The sequence below is a fragment of the Cervus elaphus genome, chromosome 10 (assembly GCF_910594005.1).
Source record: "Cervus elaphus chromosome 10, mCerEla1.1, whole genome shotgun sequence".
Lineage (NCBI taxonomy): Eukaryota > Metazoa > Chordata > Mammalia > Artiodactyla > Cervidae > Cervus > Cervus elaphus.
Genome location: NC_057824.1, coordinates 18,150,591 through 18,177,892, shown reverse-complemented (window position 1 = coordinate 18,177,892; position 27,302 = coordinate 18,150,591). Strand labels below are relative to the sequence as shown.

Below are 27,302 nucleotides of genomic sequence, written 5' to 3'. Positions count from 1 at the left end.
CCGGGTCGGCGTCGCGGGAGCGGGCTCTGCGGCAGCGCCGCGCACGGGCCGCCGGCTGAGGGGCCCGCGCCCGCCGCGCCCTGCGCTCGGCGCCCGGCGGCTCCGGGGCGCGGGGCATCCCCGCCCGCCTCGTCGGCCCCGGAGGCCGGGAGGGGCGGCGCGGCCGGGTCAGGCCCCGCTAGACGGGCCGCGCCGACGGGGGCGGCCGCAGCGCCGCGGGCTCCGCAAACTCGCTCGGGGCACCGGGCCTCGCCGCCCGCCCGCCCGCCGCCCGCGGGGCCGCCGCGCGCGGGGCGGGGGCGGGGGTCCGGCCGCCGGCCTTGACGCGTCTGAGGCGCCGCTCCGTGCGCAGCATGAGTGGCCGGCGGCCGCAGCCGGGAGAGCTGTGTTTGCGAGAGCGGCCCGCGGCGTGAGAAGGCTCGGCTGGACTTCCCTCAGGAGCGGGCAGCGGAGCAGGCGAGTGCGCGCGGAGGAAACGAGCTCGGGCGGCGGTGGACGGGCGCGGGGGCGGCCGCCCGCGGATCCCCGGGCGCTCCCGGTCCGGCCCGGCGGCTGCGGTCGGCCTCGAGGGTGGACGGTGGAGCGGTGCTCAGACATTCCCCAGTCGTCGTGAGCAGACGGTGGCTTTCCCAGTAGACCGCCGGGGCCCCCGCTGAGGAAGCCGGTAGGGCTGGTGGCCTTCAGGTGCGCGTTCCTGCAGGAATAGACCCCGGGCTGACTCTGGCTGTCTCGCCGACAGGTCCCGGTGACCCCGGCCGGCAGGGTTCCGAGCTCGGCAACATGGCTTCCCCGCCCCACCAGCAGCTGCTGCAGCACCACAGCACCGAGGTGAGCTGTGACTCCAGCGGAGACAGCAACAGCGTGCGGGTCAGGATCAACCCCAAGCAGCCGTCCTCCAACAGCCACCCGAAGCACTGCAAGTACAGCATCTCTTCCAGCTGCAGCAGCTCTGGGGACTCCGGAGGGGTCCCCCGGAGAATGGGCGCCGGAGGCCGCCTGCGCAGGAGGAAGAAGCTGCCCCAGCTGTTCGAACGGGCTTCCAGCCGGTGGTGGGACCCCAAGTTCGACTCCGTGAACCTGGAGGAGGCTTGCATGGAGCGTTGCTTCCCGCAGACCCAGCGCCGCTTCCGCTATGCGCTCTTCTACATCGGCTTCGCCTGCCTTCTCTGGAGCATCTATTTTGGGGTCCACATGAAATCGAAACTGATTGTCATGGTAGTCCCTGCTCTGTGCTTCCTCGTAGTGTGTGTGGGCTTTTTTCTGTTTACCTTCACCAAGATGTACGCCCGCCATTACGTGTGGACTTCGCTGGTTCTCACCCTCCTGGTGTTCGCCCTGACCCTGGCTGCCCAGTTTCAGGTTTTGACGCCCTTCTCAGGACGACTTGACAGCTTCAATCATTCTCGGGCCGTCAGGCCCACAGACACTTGCTTATCTCAAGTGGGGAGCTTTTCCATGTGCATCGAAGTGCTCTTTTTGCTCTACACCGTCATGCACTTACCTTTGTACTTGAGCTTGATTTTGGGAGTGGCCTATTCTGTTCTTTTTGAGACCTTTGGCTATCACTTCCAAGACGAAGCCTGCTTTCCCTCACCTGGAGCAGAGGCCCTGCACTGGGAGCTGCTGAGCCGGGCCCTGCTCCACCTCTGCATTCATGCCATCGGGATCCACCTGTTCATCATGTCCCAGGTGAGATCCAGGAGCACCTTTCTCAAGGTGGGCCAGTCTATTATGCACGGAAAGGATCTGGAAGTGGAAAAAGCCCTGAAAGAGAGGATGATTCATTCTGTGATGCCAAGAATCATAGCTGATGACTTGATGAAACAGGGGGATGAGGATAGCGAGAATTCTGTCAAAAGGCATGCCACCTCAAGCCCCAAGAACAGGAAGAAGAAGTCTTCCATCCAGAAAGCCCCTATCGCCTTCCGCCCGTTTAAGATGCAGCAGATCGAAGAAGTCAGTATTTTATTTGCAGATATCGTGGGCTTCACCAAGATGAGTGCCAATAAGTCTGCCCACGCCCTGGTGGGTCTCCTCAACGATCTGTTTGGCCGCTTCGACCGGTTGTGTGAGGAGACCAAATGTGAGAAAATCAGCACCCTGGGAGACTGCTACTATTGTGTGGCTGGGTGTCCTGAGCCAAGGGCCGACCATGCCTACTGCTGCATCGAGATGGGGTTGGGCATGATAAGAGCCATCGAGCAGTTCTGCCAAGAGAAGAAAGAGATGGTGAACATGCGTGTTGGGGTTCACACGGGGACTGTCCTGTGTGGCATCTTGGGCATGAGGAGGTTTAAATTTGACGTGTGGTCCAATGATGTGAACTTGGCCAATCTCATGGAGCAGCTGGGAGTGGCTGGCAAGGTTCACATTTCCGAGGCCACCGCAAAATACCTAGATGACCGGTACGAAATGGAGGATGGGAAAGTTACCGAACGCCTTGGCCAGAGTGTTGTTGCTGACCAGTTGAAAGGTATGTGCATTTCTTTGCCTCATCATCTCCCTCCCCTATCCCGTTTGTGTTGGAAAAACAAAACAATCTCTTTTCCAGTATCTAGAGGCAGATCAGTTGTCTCCCAGGGCCAGTGGGACTTTTCCCCTAGTGAGTCAGATATCACAGGTCTGTTCACTGTGACAATGCTGACCTAGATGACACCTTTAGAAGGAAGGAGAGCTTTGAAAATGTGTTGCCCGCCAGCCGACTGTTAATGTCTCTGAGATGCTGGGGCAGGTCCAATGAGTGTGAGGGGATCCGAGCCCTTCAGTAGTCAAAACTTTGAAGCACTGTAAGAAATTGCCTTTGTGATCCATTAGGTTGCCCTTAAGCCCCATCAAAACATTTTTCTATGCCTTTCTCCTCTCTAGGCCTCACTTTGCTGGAATAAAGAAGTCGGCTAAGCCCTGCAGGACTCTTGAGAATTAGATGAAATTATGTACCCCCAAGTGCACACTGCCTTTTGCCTAGGTCTCTTTTTTAAATGTTTGCATTTTCAGCTTTCAATTTTCATATATTCATTATGGTTTCTAATCATGGTATTTGTCTTACCTTTTGGACAGCAGCATTTTAGAATGTTGAACTTCTTAAACCACCAGGTGATTTGAAAGTGGGACATATACCCAGAGCAGTCTTTAGACCTCCTCCCCCAGCTCCTCAGATTTGTCCCTGTCTTAAGTTCGTTACTGCTATTCTTGTTTTTTCACCAAGCTGCTTCTTTTAATTTTCTTTTTTTCACTTAAGGCAAAAATCTTTGAGGTCTGGGAAGTGATGACTTATAAGTAACTGGGATCAAAAGTAAGGATTCTAAATAACATCCTCTCCCCTCCTTTTTAAAAAGAATCCTTCTATTTTATTAAGGTCTTCAGGTGAAGGGGAACATCTGTTTTGGAACTGTGTAGAGACAATAACATTGATCTTTAAAAGCCAACATTTGTAAAACTCTATTGTGTTTTGTGGTACCCCACGTTGTATAATTACATGATGAAAAGCCCCTGGAAAGGGAGTACTCAAGAGAAGTAACATCTTAAATCAGAGACAGGAGAAGTAATAGTGTAAATCTGCACTCGTAAGTGGTTGAGTTTGAGGGCCTGGATGGATCGTCACACCGCCTGTGTGCTCAGTTGATATTTCCTTTGTTCTCCCTATCATTTACTTATTTGTTATCTGGTGAAGGTACTTTATCCTTATCCTGATCTTTCTTTGTTCTGTTGATTTTGCTAATAGTTGAGGAATTTGTGGGTAGAATAGAAGAATATTTTCACCTGATAATTCTCTCTGCCTAGAGAGCTTTGTGTCTGCTTTCTGCTAAATACTTTCTCTCCTTCTGTCCTCCTCAAATTTCTCTCTGCCTCTCCTTTGTGTTAGTTTTGCACAGCATTATTAGCAGTGCTGTAGATCAGGGAAGGGGGCTTCCCAGGTGGCGCTAGTGGTAAAGAACCCCCTTGCCAATGCAGGAGACACAAGAGACACAGGTTCAATCCCTGGGTGGGGAAGATCCCCTGGAGGAGGGCATGGTAACCCACTCCAGTATTCTTGATAGAGGAGCCTGGTGGGCATAGGGTTGCACAGAGTCAGACACAGCGTTGGACTTAATGCTAGCAGAGAGCTTGCAGTGCTACATTGATGAGGTCAGAAACTGCAGTTTACAGTTGGCTTGAGATTTTACTGTGACAAGTGTCTTCATCTGTAGGGTGGTGGCCCCTGCTCTGGAGTCTGGAGATGGCTGTGGAGTGGGGTACGGATGCAACCCTTGCTCGACATTTTGATACTTGTAGGATCTGAGTGTCCCCGGCTCCATCCTCAGGGATTGTGGGACAGATTCCAGAGAATGGAGCAGCACTGTGCTATGTTAGATTAAGTGTGACAATGATAGCAATTTTGTAAGTGGTGCTCTGAGCAGTGTATTACTTGAATTTCAAAAATGAAGACAGATGTAATCAGTATGTCTGGAAATTGCCAGGTCTTTGACTCTTTGGCAGTACCCATTTTGGTTTATTTATGTGTAATTTTATTTTTAACTTACAGATCAAAGTTCTTGAAGACACTGACACCCCCCCCCCCCCAAAAAAAAAAGCTAGAGTAAATTTTTAAAAACCCACATAGTGTTAATTTGGTAAATTAATTTCGTCTTTAAATTTGTGTACACTGTGTATTTATAAGGGAAGATTTTAGCACTGGATGGAGGATGGGGAAAGATAGAAGCCTTAGCCAAACTGGTGATTTTTTAAAATATAATATTCTCTTATTTAACAGTTTCCCTGAGACCATGATTTTTGCTTTATTCAGCTCATTTTGAAACCCTCTGGACAGGACCCCAGTAATAGAGGATGTCTACACAACTTCCTGACCTCTTTTTTTTTTTTAAACTGCACAGTTCACTTCTCCTGATGCTGTACAAATCTACTCAGCTGAGATGTTAGCATAGTTTGTAGAAGACCCTTTCCACAAAAGGAGTTAAGGTTATATACATAAGATTCCTTTTAGCCCATCTTTGGGTTTGTGGCAGGTATTTTTCTCTATGCAATGCTGAATGCTAGCCTTTCCTCTCGTCCCCTTTTCTGATATTGGGGCTAAAAATACCCAGTCGAGGACTCTGTAGAAATGAAGATCCGTGGAGTGAACTGGGGGTTCCAGCACTAGCCTGGCAGTGTGGGAGGAAGCTGCTGCTCTGTAGTTTGTCTGAATGGGCTTTGTGGAAAGTGGACTGACGTTATTTCTGCACTGTCACTCACCCCTCGAACATCTTTATTGTTCTCTCACAGCACCTGGCCCTGTGGGCACACAGGTGGAGTCGTGATGGTTCCTGCCCTGGGTGAGCTTGCAGATTGTAAACGTTCTTCGAGTCCACAGAGTTGGGAATGCTATAGAGATGTGCACGCACCCAGGGTGGGTCTTGAGGTCAAGCAGCGGCTCTCTAGGGGATAAAAGGACATTCAGTGCAGTGGGGGAAGCGTGGGCAAAGGCTTGCTGTGCTGTGCTTAGTCGCTCAGTCGTGTCCGACTCTGCGACCCCATGGACTGCAGCCCGCCAGGCTCCTCTGTCCTTAGGGATTCTCCAGGCAAGAATACTGGAGTGCCCTTGTCCAGGGGATCTTCCCAACCCAGGGATCAAACCCAGGTCTACCATAGTGCAGGCAGATTCTTTTACCACCTGAGCTATCAGGGAAGCCTGGGCAAAGGCTTGGGGTTACATTTCTTGGCAGACTGGGAAGTTTAAGTAGTTCATCAGGACAAGGGCAGCTGTGATTACCTGGGAAGGAGTTTGGGTTCAGTCCTGTAGGTAATGAGGGGCCATGATGGGCTTTAGGCAGGAAGCTTAGGTGCTCTGACTTGCAGTTTTAGAAAGTTTACTCCTTCCGTCCTAGGGAGTGTGGGTTGGAGATTAGCGAGCCGTTGCAGTAAACCCTTGGTGGCCTGGACCAAGGGAACGAGAACGGCAATGGAGGTGAGGCGGCCGGTGTGAGCAGCAGTCAGGTCACCTGGGTTGGACCCACAGCCATATTAAACAGAAGAAGGGGGCAGGTGTGGGGCTGGATTGTTTGAGAGTCTTTTCAGGTTTCTGGAATTGATGTGGGGATCTTTTGGCATCAGGAATGGGTGAGAGGGCTTTGAAAAATCTGTGGTGTAAGTGGAAAGTGCAGGATCAAGTTGTAGAACTTGAAATAGGCCAGGAAGCCCTGGCTTGTCCATTCATTCATTCAGCATTTTGTTTGGGGCACATTTCTCGGTGCTCACTGTATCCACTGCTGTGGATACAGCAGTGAACAAAACACAAAAATTTCTTCTTTGTAAAAGTAAAAGTTTGTTTTGTGTTCAGTTCTCAGGAGAAGCCATAAAGCAGGAAGGAGACTATGGAGTGTGTGTGTGTGTGTGTGTGTGTGTGTGTATGTGAAATTTTAGAGAGGGTGGCCAGTCACTGAGAGAGAAGGTAGAAAGAATTTTCAGCAGGAGACTAGGATTTGAAAATGATCCAGAAAGTGAGGGGCAATTATTATTAAAGATTAGGAAGAAATAGTCTGATTTGAGTGATGGGAAGAAGGGTCCTTCAACTCCATTTGGGACATACCACTGGGCCCAAGAGGATGCTGGCTGTTGTGTTCTGTCTTGGGCCACAAGCAAAAAAGATGAGTACTGTCAGTTGTTACAGGTTTTCCTCTCATAGGCAGAGAGTCACAAAGGAAGTGAAACTCAGAAAATACCTACAGACATCTTATTTTCCCTCCTTAACTATTGATTTAGGAAGATAAAGGCGCTCGGTCACCCTAAATCTACACCAACAGTTGTGTATTTGTAGAGGGAATACCAACAATATTGCGTTGTTATAAGCTAAAAAAAATAAGACTTTCCCTGCAAACCAAGCTTTGGACTTGTGGAGCAGCTTGGGGAAAGATCTGTGGATGTGCCTGGGAGAGATGCTCACCCAGTGGCCATTTCAGTGACTGACTCCTTCACCGTGTGCTGCTGTCACTTGGGACAGTTCCTATCTAGACCCTGTCTGGGGTCTCTCCTCAATCTGACAGTGGGCAGAGACACTCAGCACTTCAGCCTCTGCCAGCAGCTGTCCCAAACTGGGAGTCTGGGCTCCTGGTTCCCTGCCAGCTACAGCTAGGATCCCTGGCTATGTACTAGTTCGGGGTGCAGTTTGCTTGCACCCCTGGCTTCACTTGATAGCTTGTCCCCAGCCTAGCCCATACCCCTTGCTACTCATTGAAAAAGACCGTGATGCAGGGAAAGATTGAGGGCAGAAGGAGGAGGGGGCGACAGAGGATGGAATAGCTGGATGGCCTCACTGACTCAATGGACCTGAGATTGAGCAAACTCCAGGAGATAGTTAAGGGCAGGGAAGTCTGGTGTAGTCCATGGGGTCACAGAGAGTTGGACACAACTTAATGACTGAACAACATATTGCTACTGTAGAGCTTGCCCATGGCTGACCTCTTGGCGTCCCCTCTTAAGTCCTGTTGAATAAAAACTCCATGCTCACCTGCATCCTTGAGCAGACTCTCATGCACGTAGCCAACAGCCTCTGGAGTAGCAAGGAGGCAGAGATAAGATGAAGCAGAAAATCTGGCTTGACATCTGGGATCGGAGACGGCAAACAGCTGTGGAGTTGGTGCTCAAGCAGCCCCTGATGACAGTTTATTCAGACTCCTTCAGACCAAATTATATGGCTTCCAGAAGGAGCACACAGCTGTTGATCCTGAGGACCAGCTTTTGAGTAAATTAGCCTCTGGCAAAGAAAGTTAAGGATATGGTTTGCTGAATTGCAGGTGGAATGAAGGGAGGAGAGTCATCTTTTCAGGCAGGGTAACTAAGAAAGGAAAAAATTGAAAAGAAGCAAATAGAATAGGTAAAGAAATTTCAGGGTTCTCACCTACTAACCAGCCTTCAAATGATTGTGTTTTTACCTATACCGGTCAGTGTCTCCTGTGGACTTTGCTGTGGAATAATAATCTTGAAAAGAACACAGTGAATTTTCTATGGTGTATGCACATGGGCCTAAATTTTCATCTCTCTGCTGATTGGTGATTTTAGTATTGGTATTTCTGTTTAGATTTTGATATTGTGAGAATATGGTCATTACGTACAACGTAACAAAAATTTACCATATGAGCCATTTTTAAGCCTGTCAGCTGGATTTTCTTAACTGCTTTGGCATTGTCTGTTGCAGTATGTTGAAGAATGTGTGGAAAATCTGACTCTACAGAGAGATAAGTTGGAAAGTGGAGGAGCATTTTAATAGCCATTTAGATAGTTGTGGATATTTTTCTTTGGTACTGCATGAACACCCAAGGAGTGGTAGTTTATTGAGGGTTAGTTACAATATCTAATCAGCTTTTTGTCTGCTGTCAAAAAACCCTGTTGGATTTTTGAACGAACTTTTTACCCAAGTGTGACTTTGTAACATCATGCATTGGTCATTTAGAAAATTACGGTTTCTTGAGTTACGCAGATCTTCCAGATGTCGACATAAAGTCTTTAAATATTAGGACGATGTCAGCTTCACAGTGGTGGGTAAAAGTGTTCCAAAATTCTGGTTTTCCCTTGAAAGTTTGAGTTTCATCCTTGGCAACAAATACGCTCAGTTGTTTTCATTGAAGGGACAGACTAATTTCGTTCATTTCTTAGGAACAGTCTGCCAGGTACTCAAGTGAATGACCAGAGTCTGTCTGTGCATCAAGTATAAGCGATGTTCTATCAAAAAAGCAGCCCAAACAGGAGCATAGACGCTTTTGGAGACAACCGGTCACTTTAGTTCTTAGGGCAGAGTTGTAGGCGCATTCCAACCTCATCCCTCAGAACATACTCAACATTTAACACAATTATTCGATTTTACTGCTTTATCAGGGGACATTCTTAAGTGCAAATGACTGTTTTTTCCTTCTGCAAGCATGTGATGCAACAGAGCTGGTTAATGACCAGAAGAGTTTGGTGCTACTGCCCAGATTCATGGTCAGGCACCAGCAGTTTCTTTAGGGGTCAGGATGAAGAATGTTGGCTTAGTATCATCACGTTTGCTTTTGTATCATAAAGGCCAATATCAACATGTGCGTGTGTGCTGAGTCACTCAATCGTGTCTGACTCTCTGCGACCCTATGGACTGAAGCCTGTCAGGCTCCTCTGTCCATGGAATTCTCCAGGCAAGAATGCTGGAGTGGGTTACCATGCCCTTCTCCAGCCAGAGATCTTCCCCACCCAGGGGTCAAAGGTGTCTCTTGTGTTTCCTGTATTGGGGTGTTCCTTACCACTAGCACCATTTGGGAAGCCCAATGTCAACACGGAGAAAGGCAAGTCATGTCTTAGTATGAAAATAGTTTCGGCCTCACAGATGCCCTGCAGAAGTCTTAGGGACCCCTGGGGGTCTGCACACCGCCCTGAGAACTGCTTCCCTGAGTGGTAAGAAAGAAAGAACAAAAGTTTGTACCTACTCCCCGGACACATTCTCGTGTAGATGGTAGAGTTCATGTTGGAATTAGGATGGACGTGTGACATTTATTGTGGAAGTAGCAAGTGACTTCAGTTCATGCATTTCCTTTTTCTCAAAAAAAAAAAAAAATCCTTTGTGACTCTGCCAAGTCCCTACTGCTGGTGTTTAGAGGTCAGGATAAAGAACGTCAGCTTTGTTTTTTGATTTATTTTTGCTGAGCTCCCTCTTTGGCGGAATAGTGTAGCGGTCGGTGCGTGGGTTTTGGTTTCCCATACATTTGGAATCAGTTCTCAGTTCTGAACAGTGGAACCCAGGGAAGGCAGAACGACAGTGCCTCTGTCAGAGGCCTGTTGGGAGACTATGAACAAGTTGATCATTCAAATAAAGCACTTATTAGCATAGCGACGTGACTGCAAAAGGCGTTCAGTAAACAATAACCAACTCTTCTGCCTGAGGAATCACGTTCCATGTTGCACTCAGTGGTGTGTTTTTTCTTGCCCTCTATCTGGTACACCTCTTGTGTAATTGGGTATTGAAACCGAGAACACACCAGGGACTGTGACTGTGACAGTTTCTTGAATGAAAAAGGGCAAGTGTCCAAAATACAAAAACATGGATAACTTGGCCTAGTTAAACTGTAGCTGCCAAGTTTGGCAGCTTCATTACTGAAAGCTCGAGGGAGTTCAGGCAGTATTGTTCTTGGGCTGGTCTTGTCCCCAGAGCTTAGAGGTACTTAAGGCGACGTGACCCTTGATAGTTGAGAAATTATGGGAAAATCTTCACCTCTGGGACTCTGGAGATATTGGATGAGATTTGTACCAGTTAGTTATTCAGCTCTGCTGTGTTCTGCTGTAAACTCATTTATTTATTCAATAAACATCGAGTGACTTTTTTTTTCTGAAACTATTTGCAATGGCTCTACTAGGTTCTGGAGATAGAGCACGATGCCCTCTTAAAAGCCTACAACCTAGAAGGCAAAATAGATACGAATCAAATAATCACCTAAACAAATACTGTCTAAACTTGCTGATCTTATTACAAAAAGGCCTGGAGGTAGGGAAACTTACCATCTCCTCCTTATAGGTGTGGGAACTGAAGTACTGAGAGGTTAAAGGTTAAGTAACCTGTGATGGTCATCCAGCTAGAGAAGTTACCAAATGGTGGAGCTAGTATTTATTCCCAAATGACTGTGTTAGAAAACATTGGTACCTGCTTCACAGAATTGTTGTAAGGATTAAAGGAGAGAATAATATTAAGTACTTAGAAATGTACTTGGCACATAGTACTCAGTAGAGATTAGATTCACTAACTAGCATTACTGAAAGTGGGGAACGTTTTCTTAGCAGCAGCAGCAACAGAAAAACAGCTATACTTTTCTTCATTCAGCTCTCTCCTGTTCATACAATGTTTTCAGGCATGTTATTATCTCAACCATTGTGAAATCCTAGGATCTTGGGATCTGTGTATCCCAAGAAGTTTATGTATCTGTGTATCCCATGACGTTTATGTTTCATTTGCTTGATTCCTTCCCGTTGTCCACCAGTTTTCAGGCTGACTTGGTTTCTTAACATCCTCTGAAGAGGACTGGTGGCTTTTTTTTTCAAGAATTAATGTAAACTCTTGGATTTTAGCTTCTTTGGTGTATTTCACTCCATTACAGATATGGTGGTGTTTTTTTTTTATGCTCAAATTGTCCCTTCTTGGCCCCTTGGGAAAACCCTTTTGAGTTAGCCCCTGAGTTCTTTTCATATAAACTGGCAGTGTCTGAGGGCTCTTGTACTTACCTCATAACGTTTTATGGAGTAGAGAAATTATAGGCATGAAAATCTTGTTATTTCTGTTTGGTATTTTTGTTGAGCGAGACTGAGCTAAGCTTTACCCTCTTCTTTTTTGAAAAGAAAATTAATAGTATATGCGTGTTTATATGGAGAAAGAGCACTTCTGAACAAATGGTTTGTGCTTCTTCAAGCTCCTCAGAGGCTTTAATTTACATTCTCACAGTTGACAATTACAGAGCAACGCAGCTTTCTGTCTCCCGTATCTTCCCACTAATGCTTGTTGAAGGACAGGTGCCCTCGAATGTTGGTAAATAAGGATAAAGAACAAGAAAATGAAAGGAATCCTAGACCAAAATGTAAGTCACCTGTTTGCAGACTGAAGCGCACGCCCCCTGCCCCTTAAGCCCCATCTTCCAGGATAGCTGTGGAAAGTTCTGGGAGGCCCCGCTCCAGGAATTCCCTTCCTGGGCCGCTTGTTCTGAGTGGCAGCTTTTGGAACGATGCCCCACCACTCCCCTTCCCGCGCTTTACAGTAATGTGCATCTGACTTCTGATCCGTATCCACCGTGCTTGGATGTGCCTCAAGAGCAGGAATTTTTGCATATTTTATTTACTGCTGTATTCCTGGTGCTGGAAACATAACTGGTATACAGCAAAGGCTCAATATTTGTGACATGAACAAACGAATGAATGAACATGGGTGGTGGTGTTCAGTCACTAAGTTGCATCCGACAACTCTTTGAGACCCCATGGACTGTAGCATGCCAGGCTTCCCTGTCCTTCACAGTTTGAGTTTGCTCAAACTCATGTCCATCGAGTCGGTGATGCCATCCAACTGTCTCATCCTCTGTCACCCCCTTCTCCTCCTGCCCTCAATCTTTCCCAGCATCAGACATGTGTGCAAAACTACGCCCCAGACATCTGCATGGAAGGTAGAGAGAAGGCAGCAACTGGCTTTCCAGGAATAGCTGTGTGGTTAATTAAGTTGAGGCTGTGAGCAGGGTCTCTAAAGGCCCTAGAGAACGAGATGGGAGAGTGCCTGGGAGTGTGGATGGCCCGCAGGTGGGGAGTGGGGGCAGTCCTGGGCTCCCGGGTCCGTGGGGAAGGCTGCCAAGCAGGAGTGCAGAGGATTGAAAACCCAAGTGTTTATTCAGGGCCCAGGAAAAGTGGGGTTGAATGGCTTAGTTTTGGCAATAATTTTTAAGCTTTTTAAGACAGAGATTTCAATAAGTATATTTATCTTTAATAATACTGTAGCTCCTTAAAATTCTTATTCGATTATCATTTGTGCACATGGAAAGCCAGTATATCCTTTTTTGGGCAAAGCTCCAGCATAATCTTTGTGCATAATTTCCAGGATTTTTATGTAATGCTATTAAATTCTATTCATTTTTTTTTCCTTCCAAGGAAAAGTGTGTTACTGAAAGCAGCTTTTGGATCATTTATATTTGTGTTTGAATTGTGTGGGGAAGATCAACTTTGGTTTTTTACCACGTAGTTTGTAGAGAGGAAGAAAACCCACATGCAGGTGATTTTATTTTCTTGTTTATGGATATCAACATACAATATCCCATTAAGGCTTTGACGTTTTAGGTGGAAGAGACTATTGCCCGTGAATTTAGTTAGTTTTATCCTGTCATCAAGTGTTGACATCGCAAGTGTGGGTCACACTGCATTCTGTAACTTCATAAATGAGTTATCTTCTCCATGAGAAATGCTTCTTATGGTCATTAATTTTTGTTTTGTGAATGAGCTGTCTAAAACCAGGAGAGGGGAGTGTTTCTGAAGGAAAAGTATGTTTATAGAATTATCTTATTATTTGAAAAAATAAATTTGTTTAGTAGATTAGCTTTTCATCTTAAAATGCTTTCTCCACTAACTAGATAAGCACTTCCGGGAAAATAATCTCTCTGGTTCTCAGTTTCCTCCTGTTCGTAAAGCGTGAAGTTTGAACTAGATGTGCTTTAAATTCCCTACCATTCTTTAAGAACAGCTGAGCTTCTGTGATTGGAACACAGTACACATTCTTCATATGAGGAACTGGTTTCTTCTTCGTCCACTTGTTTAAACTATGAACCCTCATTTAGATAAATTTAGCATATGGAAACTCAGATTTACCTAACCACTAAATTGCAGGGCATGGTGAAATTCTTAATGTTCTAAAGGATTCTTTACTTTCTTCAAATATAAGTAAATAAAGATTGAGTTATAGAAGTGTAATTTACACATGGTGTTTTTTTTTGGATCACAATTGTTGTATAAAGCAGAGTATCATTAGAGGAATCCAATTTGATTTTGAAAGTTTGAGACATTCTCTGGAAATGTCTTGGAGAAAATGTAAAGTGATTAAATAATAGTAAAAAAAAATGTGCTTTGGTTCCTGTTTGAACATTATTTGGGAGAGAGATTGGAAGGTTAGTTGCCAGTAAAATGAATTTCATTTGTGTTGGCAAGTTTCTCCCTAATAGGACAGAGCAAATACTGGGTTAATAATGTGCTTACTGATTATTCCATTAATAAAAGACTCACTTGCTCCCAAAGTGGGTTCCTGGATCAGCTGACTGTATATTTAGGGTGCCGAGGTCCTATATACTTTGTAGTTAGTATGACTTCAGTAGGCCCCAAATTAATACACCCAGGAAGAGTCTACCTTAGGCCTCTTAATTAGAAATTACAGGTCACAGTGATAAAAGGAAACCCTTGGATTTCATTATAAAGGATTTATAAAAGATTTGAATGGTTTTCTTATCCTGTTTTACAAAATAGCAAAGCCTTGCAAAGTAGCTCACGGAAAGTAATATGACATTTTCTGTGATCTGCATGGTTGGTGAAACAAAGTAAAAAGGAAAAACACTCTACTACTCTGTCCTGAAAGTTAGCGTTGACACTGGGTACATGTGTCATCCGACCTGAGAGAGAATTTCACCTCAACAAAGGCCCAACTTGTGAAACTGTAGCTTCCCTTAGAGAAGCTGTTATTCACAGCCTGCTGGAGTCATATGTTTTCTACTGACTAGAGCGCCTGACTCAGTGTCAGTCATTGCAGGAGGTTAAAACCCTGTGGAACTACCATGCAAGCAAAACATCTCAAAGGACTTTTCTGGTCTTTCACACACATTTCATAGTGACTTTCTCAGCTGGAATAACTTAATTAGCCCTGTGTTCTCTCTGGCTCCTGAAAGAAATGGTGATTTATGAACACTCTTAGAGCCCACGATCCTAAGATAACGACTCTGTCCCTCTGCCATTTGAAGTTCAAATGGAAATGTTTGCTTTCATAACTCCAGTCATGATGTTGCTTTATTTAGTAGCTATTAAATTTCCAGTTCCATATACTGCCCTGGAGCCGTTCCAGTTTGCACTAAGGTTTCTACTTCTTTCAACAACATTGCTTTTGGTGTGTGGAGCTTTCCTGAACGAGGAATATGAACGAAGTTCTTGGGGTGGATGATTTTGAACTTTTCTTTTTTTTTAAATTACAGCTTTTTTGGATGTATAATTCATATACTGTGCCATACTATTTACTTGTTTAAAGTATGCAATTCAGTGATTTTTTTTTTAGTATATTCACAGAAATGTGCAACCATCACCATAATCAATCTTAGAACCTTTTTTTTTTTTTCAGTTTATTTTTTGACAGTGCCTCGCAGCATGAGAACTCTTAGTTTACCAACCAGGAATTAAACCCATGCTCCCTGCAATGGAAGCATGTATTATTAAAAACATGATTGATTTATTTATTTTTATTTTTGGCTGTTACTGTTCCTGCTTGGGCTTTTCTCTAGTTGCAGTACACGGGCTTCTCATTGTGGTGGCTGCTCTGTTGTCGAGTACAGGCTCTAGGGCTCATGGGCTTCAGTAGTTGCAGCACGTGGACTCTAGATTACAGGCTCAATAATTGTGGCACATGGGCTTAGCTGCTCCACGGCCTGTAGGATCTTCCTTGATCAGGGATCAAATCTGTGTCTCCTGCTGTTCTTTACTACCAAGCCACCAGAGAAGCCCCGGAAGCGTGGATTCTTAACCACTGGACTGCCTGGGAAGTCCCTGGAACGTTTTTATCACTCCCACATGAACCTCTGCACAAATTAGCACTCAATCCCCATTTCTCCCCTAAACCTCCCAGCCCCTGGCAACCACTAGTCTACTTTCTATCTCTGTGGATTTGCCTATTCTGGACATCTCATGCACAAAAAAATTATGCAATATGCAGCGTTTTGTGTCTGACTTCTTTCACTGAGCATATTGTTCAAGGTTCATCTGTGTTGTACCTGTATCATTACTTCATCCCCTTATTTGGTCATATGGGTAGACCACATTTTGTTTATCCATTCATCAGTTGATGGGAAAGAGATTCCTTTTTTGAAATCAACAGTCATACTGAATACAAATAGAAATGATAAAAGTATCTTTTATTATTTAATAATATAACTTGACTAAAATTTAGCTGTTTAATTTTCACTAATGTTTAAAATTTTCCTGAAAGATGATTAAATGATATTTATTGCTGAATTGTAATTTAATGTAAATGCTTCACATAATCAGCTTAGTGTTGTTTTTTTTTAAACAGCTCTCCTCTTTTCTAAGCTTGATTTGGGTTTACTAAATATTAAATTCTCTGATGCTCTTCCTTTCTCCCAGCCAGTTACCGAATAGACAGCTTTGGGAGTAGCAGGTGGTTGACTTTGAAACCAGCCTCATTTGATATCTTGTTAGATATAAATATCGAATATAGTAAAGCTTTTGGAATTTCTCAGGTGTTTTGAAGAGTTGAGGATTTTCCTCTGTAGTCAGTCAGATGTTTTCCTGTTTTAACCAGTTTAAATGTTTGGTTTTATGTTTCTGAAATGTATGAAATACTTTTTTTAATCTTCATAAAAATGAAATATACCAAATAAAATTTAATTTTCTTGCTGACTCAGTTATTTTTGTTGCTTGTTGTTTGGCTTTTATTGATATAGCATTTTGCCTATAAAAATAGGAATTTTTGCTTTTTACTTTTGATAAACTAAGATTGTTCTGTTTTCCCAGTTCTTATGTGTTTAAATACTTTTTCTGCTTGCTCTCTTGCTATCAGCTAATGTAGCTATCAGTATGCTTTCTTGTGACAGGTTTGCTCCTGGTTTTCACTTTATTCCATTAAAAAAACCCCAAATAACCAAACTCATTAACCCTGCAGATATACTTTGATTAAAAAAGACTGAGTTCCATCTTTGTGTGATTTTTTTGGTTGTCTGCTATATTCTGAATAAGTTGCCAGGTACTGAGTTCAGGATGAGTAAGATGTTGTGACAGTTATTTTTAGTATATTTTTAAAGGGGAGGAGAAAGGGAAATTTGAATCGAATCTGTGCTTTAATAAATGGAGCATGTTTTCCACAAGACTGAAGTAGGTTTCTTTTGAGTGTGTAGAAATAGAAAATGGGAATTATAGATTAGATTCTGTAGCTAATAATGAACTAATTAGAATTCACTAACCGTGAATTCTATAACTGGTTGTATTGTAAAGGTAAAACATGAATGTTAAATTTGGGAAGTGTTGATTGTTGTTGAGATTTACCAGAGCTTTGAGAAGGTACTTTGCAGACTTCCCCAGGAAGCATTTGGTAAGAAGAGCTCCTTGCAGAGAAGTCGTGTGTGTCAGGTGTCCTTGAATCCACTGCCAAGGAAGGAGGGACCGTGTTTCTTCCTTTTTCGTTTAAGCTGAAGGTGTGCCTGGGTTTGCATACCCCAGATTTAGTCTTATGGCCTTTAAAATAGGTTGGTCTATGGTGGTTTGTTTTAGAATGGTCTGTTCTTCCCGAAGGGCCTGGCCAGGGCCCAGGTGCCCAGCGCAGGCCCAGGTGACCCCAGTTACCTGATCCATGCTCACATCTCACTCCTCAGGTTATGTTCCCGTGTCTCTGCCCTCTAGTTCAGTAAGGTGTTCTCTGAGGTTAAAAACTAAGGTAGACTCCACCTGTAGGAGGATGGGTTGTCAGCGTTTTAACTGTCCAGGTAGTCAACGTGCTAACATATGCCGTCTGAGCACTGGTTTCCTCTTTAGGGAAGTGTGTTGTCTGACCTGAGAGGTTCTAGCTTCAATCAGTCCAATGCCATCATGCATGTAAGAGTGCCTGGTGTGTGGTAGGCGTTCAGCAGATGTTGGTTTTCACCCTGCTCCCCTCCCCACAACCGGTTTCATCAGCGATGAAACCCATGCAGTCAATGGTAATGTCGGTTAGAGACTGCCCTCATACCTGGGTGGAGCTTACCTTTCGTCTTTGGCGCCCGCCTGCCCTTTGCAGATGCGTGTCTCCTGCCGTGAGCTCTGGACACAGCGGATCAGGGCAGGGGTGGCAGTCAGGGAGACTCTAAACCAGAGGACAGGAGGCCGACACAGTGGGGCCGCACGAATGAGTGGAGCAGCGTGATGGCGTAGTCGCTGCAGGTAGTGAATTTGTGTCTGGTGGGCAGAAGATGCATTCGTCTCTCCAAAGAGACGTTCATTAATATTGTGGCTGAGTTAAGACTTGGCGCAGCACTTGAACTCGTTTGTCCCCTTTTACAGGTAGAGAAAAAGGTATTTTCCACAGATCAAGTGCTCAGTTCATGCTTCTCCACGGGGCCTCCCGAGCTGCTTGCCCAGAGCCTAGGAGGAGGGGGTCGACATTTCTTAATGATAATCGTTGTAAGACTGTCATGGAAAGTCTTTGGGTGGGGACTTGGGATTTATCTAAACCTGACTGGCTCCCAAGCCTGGTGGTGCTGCCCCTGTTGCTTTTATAAACTGATGCCAACTTCCTGTACATGAGAACTTTCTAAGGTCTCTGTTCTGCCACCCATCCCCTTGCTGTAATCCCAGTTTTCTGATATTCTGTTCACTTAAAAAAAAAAAAACTGGTATGAAATTCACAGAACATAAAATTAAGTTGACAGTTCAGTGGCATTTTGTGTATTTACTGTGTTGTACAACCATCGCCTTCCACTCTAGCACGTGTTCATGGCTCCAGATGAAAACCTCACATCCATTAAGCAGTTGCCCCCCATGCCCCCCTCTCCCCAGAACCTGACAAGCATCCAGTCTACTTTTCATCTCCATGCACTTGCCTGTGCTGGATACTTCATGTGAATGGACCATCTGTGGCCTTTGTGTCTGGCTTCTTTGACGTATCATCATAATTTCCAGGTTCATCCGTGTTGTAGCATGTATCAGAACTTCATTCCTTTCTGCGGCTGAATAATACTCCACTGTGTGGATGGACCACATTTTGTTTATCCACTCATCTGCTGATGGACATTTGGGCTATTTCCACCTTTTGACTCCAGTGAATGGTGCTGCTGTGAACCTTCTAATTTTTGAGCACATGTTTTCAGTTCTTTTGGGTATATGCCTAGGAGTGGAATTGCTGGGTCATAGAGGAACTCTATGTTTAGCTTTTGGACAAACCTCTGCAACTTTTTAAAATGAGAAACTTGTAAGAAGGACTGTGTTGAGTCACATCTGGCAATCAGATGTCTCAGCAAACATCCTCCAGGTTGAGAGCCAAGCTGGAATAGGTGGGGATGAATGAGGGGTCCTGATTGAAATCATGACTCTGTTCCCTGTGAGCTGGGGTGGTATTGTGGTATTAGGGAAAGGATAGCGTAGATGACACTTGTTTAGAGGTCTTTTCTTTCTGATAAACATATGGGTTTGAACTGTCCCCTCTGGGCTGGCACTGGATTCAGCAACTTTGGAATTGTGTCTTAGATAAACAGTTGGTATCTAGGGCAAGCTTTAAAAAAAAAGTGCTATTTAAATATTGACCAAAAGAAAAAAGAAGCCCTAAACAGCTCTAGGAACTTTCTTGTTCGAATGAATCCAAATTGTATAAATACAGCGTGGTAGGATCAGGCTCCCCTCTGGTTCCGTGAGTTGATAAGCCGGGGGCCTCCTGTGCCGTCTGGACACTCCTGTTAGCTGTCCTTCCAGCACGGGGATGCGGACTACTGTGCACAGCCAACAGTGTTCCCACAGCTTGGCCTTAATATAGAACGTTTTTCCAAAAAAACATTGGCCGCTGAAAGAGCCCAACTCCCAAACATGGTCATTGGTTCATAGTTCGTTTGTATTTGTTTTTAGGTAGTTAAAACAAGAAAGAGTATGTGAACTGGTCGGTGTTACCAAGCGTCAGTCCTGTTCAGGGCAGAAGAAGAGGAAAGTGAGTGTCTAGTCAGAAAATGACTCTTCCTCCTTCGGGGCAGAGGAGGGGGCAAGGGTCACCTCTGCAGTGACGAGGGTGAGGGTGGGGGCCCTCTGCCCAGAATCTGGGGTGGGCAGATGCTCCACCTCGGCCCCCGACTCTGGGAAGTGGTGTCACCGCCTCAAGGCGTGTTTATTGTTCCCCCTGAGAAGGTGCCCTGTGCACGGCTTGGAATGCCCTATAGGGCAGCTGGATTACGATGCCCACGAGTAGAGAGGTTTTGTAGCTCATCTCCGCACAGCGGAGGGGGATGAGGTGGGCGGTGCTGCTGTAGCCTCCTGGGAGAGCTAGCAGTCCTGGGGGGAAATCCATGGGCTCCAGGGGGATCTGGTTCACCATTTCAGTCATTCAGAACCTTTGTTTCCATCAGTATTCTGAGTTGTAGAAGTTTAAGACGACTGATTCATGCTGGTCATGAGACTGATCCATAAACTTGGTGCCAATGTGTTGGTTTATGTTGGGGAATATAGTGTATTTTTCTAGGGGTTAGAATATTCTTAACTACTGCCCAGGGCATTTCCTCCATGAACTCAAGATATGTGGGGGCCTAGGGACAAGGTTGCTAAGGAGCGTAGTGTAGAGTGAAGGGTCTTACAGCATGTGACGCTTTACATAGCCATGGGGGAATCACAGTCTGTACCTCTTACCAGGACCTGGAACACTTACGTCCACCAGATGGAATGCCTTCCCTGAACTGTGTAAGGTGCTGCCAGAGCTCTTACCTTGTGCTTTCCTTAAAGAAGAAGAGATGCTGCAAAATAAAGCTTCACCACAAAGTAGAAAGCTCCCTACTTCATAAGGGAGGGAAACATATGTAGAAAAGCTTACAGTAAAATGAAGATGGTTTCAAATTAATAGCATGTGAACTAATGAAGACCTAACTAAAAACTAGGCTTCTCTTGTGGCTTAGCTGGTAAAGAATCTGCCTGCAATGCAGGAAACCTGGGTTTGATCCCTGGGTTGGGTAGATTCCCCTGGAGAAGGAAATAGCTACCCACTCCAGTATTCTGGCCTGGAGAATCCCATGGACTGTATGTATAGTCCATAGGTTCGCAAGAGAGTTGGACACAACTGAGTGACTTTCACTTCACTTAACTTCAACTAAAAGTAGCTAGAAATAGAGGAATTTTTAAAAAAATCTCATGGAACAAGAAGTGTGAAAGTTCCAGGGCTGAGTCAGAGGTTTGATGATATTTTCAAGGGCCCAGGTGCTGACTGACTTTGCTCTCTGCCGTCCCTGCTGTGTGGGAGACGTCTTCCCTCATGGCAGAAGGTGGTTGCAGACATTCCAGGTGACACATGACATCCATCAAAGAAGAGGGCCTTTCCCTCACGTGCATGTCTTGTTTTATTAGCAATGAAACTTTTCCTTGGTGTCCCCAAGCAGACCTCCCTCAGGCCCCTTTGGACAGAGCAGGACCATGTCCATGATCACTGGAAGGGAAGTGAGACCCTGTTGGCCTGGACTTAACTTGCTTCATCAACTGGGGCCCGGGGTGTCTTTCCAGAACAAGTGGGAGAACCCCCAAAGAGTATCAGGCTTCTGTTGTTGAGAACAACAGAGGTGGGGCCTGAAGAAAGAAAATGGCCCCTAGGGATGCACAGCCTTAAGGCTGTGATTTCAGTGAAAACTCCGTGTTTTTAAGATGAAAATTTAGGTGCTTGTTCTTAGGAGAAACTTGTGAAACTGGATCATGCAATCAACTCAGACTTTGCATGTCTTCTCTTCATTTCCCCCAAATGGATCCAGTCCCCTAGACTTGGCACAACAGTTTTATCTGCCTCGAGCCCGTACCCTCACTGGTTGAGTTTTTCTCAAAGGGCAGGTCCTCTGTGCAGTCCGCCCCTCTCCTCAGCCCGCAGACTGGAAGGACGTCCTCCTCCCCCACTCTCCTGGCCCCTGACATCAGCTCTGACCCGCTCGCCCCCCACAGACGTAGCCACCCTCCTCCCCCTCTGGATAGGGACTCTGCCATTGACCCTGTGGGTGTAAATGAATGAAGGAAGATATTTAGACTTGATGTGATGAGAGGTAAAGCACTCTTGAAGGTTTTGAGCGGTGTTGTGACTGTCGCGATGAGTGTGGTTTTAATGTGTAAGAGATTTATTCCTTTATAGTCACCTGCTAAGTGTCTTGGATTTCACCTCTGTGTCTTTTTCTTTTTTTCTCAAAAAAAAAAAAAAAAAAACTCTTGTAACAAACATATTTCTTAAACTTTTGTCGGGAGCTCTGGAAAGTATTGGTTGTCCTGTAGGGATGATGAAGTGTCTAGAGCAAAGCTAGTTCTTCCGGAGCTGGGGAGCACTCTCGGTCCCAAGGATGGCAACAGGAGGAGGCGAAGATGGTTTCACAGTGGGCTGTGAGCTGTTTACAGCATTTTCTTTAATGTTAAGTGAAACAGGGTTCTAAAATACTCTGCGATTATTGGTTCTAATTTGTATTCCATGAGAAAAAAAATAAGTGAAGTGCCAGTGGCCCCTGGAATATAAACACACAGTGAAAGTATTTTCCTTTCCTGAGCCTCCTGTCCTGGCCCTGGGCTGTTCCGTCGACATACATTAGCACGCCTGTCTTCCTTTTCCATAGAGCACAGGCCTATAAATATTTCACAGTTTAAAAATAATGTTTTCCCTACCGTGAGTCAAGGTTCAGCTCTCGCCTATCTAATTTTAGTTCCTTGTTTTTATGAACTTGCAAATGTTTTCTTTAACCAGAAAATGGTGGGGGGGTGGTGTGGGAAGGCACACACAGAGATGAAGGAGACTTCTTGGTACGTTTCCTATAGCATAGGCATTTCTGTGTGAGATTTGCTGTTTTGTTGAACAGGTTATAGAAAAAATTGTGAACTAAGGAGTTTAGAGAAGATGTGGAAAGAGTGCTGTCTGTTGGTATCTACATGGAATGTTTTTCGAGAGTAATGTTAGAGACCTATGGAATGCTGACATGGTTCTGGAAAGTCTTAAAATTTTGCCTCTCTTAAACTAATTTTATATGAAAAATGGAATGAAAAGATAAAAAACAAAGAATTATATAACACCCATTACCTGAAGTGACTTCTTTGTAAGACTGTAACTCCTTCACATCCTGAGGTACAGGCAGTGATTTTTTTCTTGGTTAAGATTGATGTCATCCAATACGAGTTTTCTACTTCTGCTGCTGTTTTGTTTAGATTTCTTGCACATCTCCTTAATTCACATATTCTTATTTGTGAGGATGTAATATCCCTTGGAACAAATGACCATGATTTGTGTAATGGTGTTCTGCCTGAGCTGTGAGATTGTTTCATCTTTTCTTCCCCTCTTGTCAGTATTGCATCTTTAAGGAGTTGTGTGACATTTGAAGACTTATGCTTAGACAGATGACCAGGTGGGTGGATATCTTATACTTACATATTTTTAATAACAAAAATGAAACATGTTTGTGGTCTACCTTCAGAAAAGGCAGAAGAGAAAACAAAAGATTAAAAAAATGCTTACCACCCAGAGATGGCCTGTAAGAGATGTGAACCTCTCAATACAGAGCTTTTAGACCTTTTCAGTTCAGGTATACATACCAATAATTATCTTTTAACAAAATGGAAGGCAGCTATGTTCACCACTATACCACCAACGCAACAAAATGGTGTCACAGTAAACATGTTGTTTTATAATTTACTTGTTCACCTAATAGATTGTGAGCGTCTTTCCACCATTAATCTTTATATACATCTATATCATCATTTTAAATGACTGTAAATTATTATCACAGGGGTGTACTATGACTTGTCCAGGAAATCTCCATTGTTGGAAATTCAGATTGTTTCCAGTTTTGTCTTACTACATATCGTGATGCTGAGAGGTGCATTTTCCAGACATCCCTCAAATCAGGATGCATCACAGAATTCAGTGTATGCCATAGTTTAATGGACAAGTTTCTTTTGCTTAGAATAACACTTTTAAGATTTCATCCAGGGACTTTCCTGGTGGTCTGGTGGCTAAGACTCTGAGCTCCCAATGCAGGGGGCCTGAGTTCAATCCCTGATCAGGGAACTAGATCCCATATGCTGCTGAGTTCTCATGCAGCAACTAAGACCCAGTACCGCCAAAATAAATAAATAACTTAAAAAAAGATTCATCCATGTTGTTGCATGAATCCAAAGTGTGTTCCTTTTTAAGGCTAAGTAATAGTCCTTGTATAGATGGATCTACCACAATTAAAAAGCTCCACTCATCAGCTGATGGCTGTTTGGGTTGTTCTCAGTCCTTGGCTGTGATGAGTAAAGACTCTATGAACATTCACAGGTCTTTTGTGGACACGTAATTCCATTTCTCTTGGTTAAATACATCAGAGTTGAATTACTGGATTGTGTGGTGAGTGTGTATTTAATTTCATGTGAGTGTGTGTGTGCTCAGTTGTGTCTGACTCTTTGCAGCCCCATGGACTGTAGCCCCCCAGGCTCCTCTGTCCATGGAATCCTCCAGGCAAGAATACTGGAGTGGGTTGCTGTTTCTTTCTCCAGGGGATCTTTCCAGACCCCAGGATTGAAAACACGTCTCCTGCAGTGCAGGCCTTCTCTCGCATTTCAGGCGAATTCTTTACCACTTCATATGACACTTTAAAACTGATAGTTATTTTTCTGTGTAACAGGCCTCTTAACTGAATGCTTATTTGTTGTGATGTTTAAAACTCACCCAGTCTTTAGATTTTCTTGGTATATATTCATATAAATTTAAAATCCCTTCCTTTTCAGTGCTTATAGTTCTTATTTCTTTTTATGGAACTGACATGTGCAGGCTCCACATGTGCCTTTTCTCTGCATAGAGCTACTGTAACATATGGCTCTGGGGTGTGTGTGTGTGTGTGTGTGTTCTTTCCTTAAGAAAAGAAAGGATGATGTAAAGTGCAGGAAATAATAATAAAGGAAATGCTGACCTATTTCTTAAGTGCTCATCACCGCCAAACGAGGCTTCCGGGTGGTGGCACCCGCCTGCCAACACAGGAGTCGTATGAGACTTGGGTTTGATCCCTGGAGAAGGGCCTGGCAATCCACTCCAGTGTTCTTGCCTGGAGACTCCCATGGACAGAGGAGCCTGGCAGGTTACAGTCTATGGGGTTGCAAAGAGTCAGACACGACTGAAGCAACTTGGCACAAACTGGTTGAAATGTGCATTGAAGGCATAGGTGAGGCAAAGTGAATTCAGAATAAACCCTGGTTGTATGCTGGGTGTGGATCAGAGGTGAACTTGTTCTGGGGTGAAAATATCACATTCTATACGTTCTTTATTTCTTAAGTAGCTTGAATTACTGCAGAGAAGGCAGTGGCAACCCACTCCAGTACTCTTTTTTTTGGAGGGGGGGGTTTGTTTACTTATTTATTTTTTCCATTTATTTTTATTAGTTGGAGGCTAATTACTTTACAATATTGTAGTGGTTTTTGCCATACATTGACATGAATCAGCCATGGATTTACATGTGTTCCCCATCCTGATCCCCCCTCCCGCCTCCCTCCCCATCCGATCCTTCTGGGTCTTCCCAGTGCACCAGCCCTGAGCACTTGTCTCATGCATCCAACCTGGGCTGGTGATCTGTTTCACCCGTGATAGTATACTTGTTTCAATGCTATTCTCTCAGAACATCCCTCCCTCCACTCCAGTACTCTTGCCTGGAAAATCCCATGGGCAGAGGAGCCTGGTGGGCTACAGTCCATGGGGTCTCAAAGAGTCAGATACAACTGAAGCAACTTAGCAGTAGCAGCAGCAGCTTGAATTACAAATCATAATATCCAAAGACTTGGTTTTCCCCCCAAATAGAAAACTTCTTAAACACCTTCAAATTTCAAAAGCGAAAGAGGAAAAAAATGTTTCTGCTACCTTTTTTCTCTCTAGCCTATTTAATGAAAGAAGGAATCAATTTTTCACCAAAGGTGTAACTGTGGAGTTAGTTCAGTCACCAAAAACAGGTTCAGACATTTGATTCTGTTCATGTATCGAAGTGTGTTAGTTGCTCAGTCATGTCTGACTATGCTACCCCATGGACTGTAGCCCACCAGGCTCCCCTGTCCATGGAATTCTCTAGGCAAGAATACTGGAGTGGGTTGCCATTCCCTTCTCCAGGGGATCTTCCCCCTAGGGATCGAGCCTGGGTCTCCTGCATTGTAGGCCAACTCTTTTACCATCTGAGCCACCAAGGAAGCCCATTTAGCAAAGATGTACAAATTCACAAAGTAAATATTTGCATGCATTAGCTCATGGAGGAGAGTGCGTCTTGGGAAGTGACATCTCACTGCTGGTGGCGGAGAGCCCATCCTCTTGATCAGCTTGGGCCCTGACTTAACCTGCTCCCGAGGGTCACCTGAAGGCTGCTTTGGTTTTGGAATTCCTCTGGGGGCCCAATTATGTTTGAGACAGACCCTAAGCACAGCCCTCTGGGATGCGCAGGGTTACCCCAGAGCAGGCATTTAGCCTTGACATTGGCTCAGCCGCCTGTGTGCAGGGTGACTCAGTTGAGCCAGAACTGTCTTAATTTGATAACTATCCTAATTTGAACCATAAGGCTTGGGTTTGACCCAGAACCATCTTGGTCTGCAGTGGAGTTGTGGTGTGTGTAACGCTGTCAGATTATGTGTATTGTTAGAAGCCTGGGGAGAGGAAGTGACTTGCTTAGCCAACATAAAAATAGCCGTGGTACAAGAAGAAGGATTTTAAAAATTAGTGTTTTTAATCTGCTTGTGAAGTAATGTTGGTTATAAATACTGTTTCAATCTATTTCTTAAATCCAGTTTTTAAAAAAACCTGCATTTAGGGCAGGAGTTCAAGTTTCTAACTTGGGGTGCATTTTTCTCATCCCCTCCCCTCCCACTCATTATTCTAATTGAAAAAATAAGTTGCTAGTTTTTAAAACTTTTTCATAAGAGCTAGGCATCAGCAAAAATTTCCTCTTGATTCTGTCTCATGATGACTTTCAGTTTAGTCATATAACAGATAAGGAAATTGAACTAGTAAAGTTGCATTTGCTTTGATGTAATAAAGAATCTTTTCTGCATCTAAAGAAAATGGAAATTTATGGAAAAGCAAATCCTTTCTTTGAATTGTATGTAAATAAGAAAGCTGGGATGGACAAGGTTATGTTTAACTGGGCAGTTTTGAAATTGCTCCTGTTTGAAGCCAAGTTTTTTGATATGAATTATTTGTTGTTCTAAAGAGTAATATTCACCTTCTTCTTGGGGCTTATGGAAATGTTATTGGATATATGATCTCTGTCATTAAAAAGTAAAACTATTGGATCTAGCTTAGGGAGAGAAAATTAAAATATAGTCAAAGGACTTCCCTGGCAGTCCAGTGGTTAAGACTCTGAGCTTCCAATGCAGGGTTTGGTTTGATTCCTGGGAAGTAAGATCGCACATGCCACGAGCCGTGAGCAAAAATATAAATAAAATTTTAAAAATAAAATATAAAAAAATCTAGTCGAGGAGCAAAGAGGAGTTTGTTGTAGTTGATCAAGATGATAATACCAAGTGTTTTTTCCAGACAAAAGACTTTTGCAGTATTATGTATTGTAATTGAGCTACTTAATACTTTTTAAAACTTCAAGAGTGTACATTTTTGTAAATTTGAGGGTGTTCCATGATGAGATGTAGATGTAACTTCCCAGTTGCCCATCACGGATACTCAGGCAAATTTGTACCCATCGTTGGAACAGGCCCCTTACCTGTTGCTTGGAAGTGCCCCCATGCCTTGGGAGGCAGCAGCAGGAAGTAGAAAACACGTCCCACTTGTTGAAGTCACGGGCCTGTACAGGAGGCTGATTGCTACTATGTGACATTGGACCTCACCATTATTTCAGATTTAGTGCCCTCCCTGTCTCTGTTGTGGTGGTGTTGTAAGGATCTTAAGAGGA

The 27,302-nt window shown here is 44.4% G+C and overlaps 1 protein-coding gene across 4 annotated transcripts in view; it reads left to right on the top strand.

Moving 5' to 3' along the window:
- The first annotated feature begins 301 nt into the window (after positions 1-301).
- Positions 302-27,302, top strand: part of ADCY9 (adenylate cyclase 9) — a 101,483-nt gene continuing 74,482 nt past the window's right edge. For 2 of the 4 annotated variants that reach the window (XM_043914186.1, XM_043914185.1), the window contains exons 1-2: positions 302-456; positions 740-2,473. In XM_043914186.1, the coding sequence (XP_043770121.1) occupies positions 781-2,473 (1,693 nt within the window). In that variant the 5' untranslated portion in view covers positions 302-456; positions 740-780. The other 2 variants (XM_043914183.1, XM_043914184.1) reach the window with 2 other exon arrangements.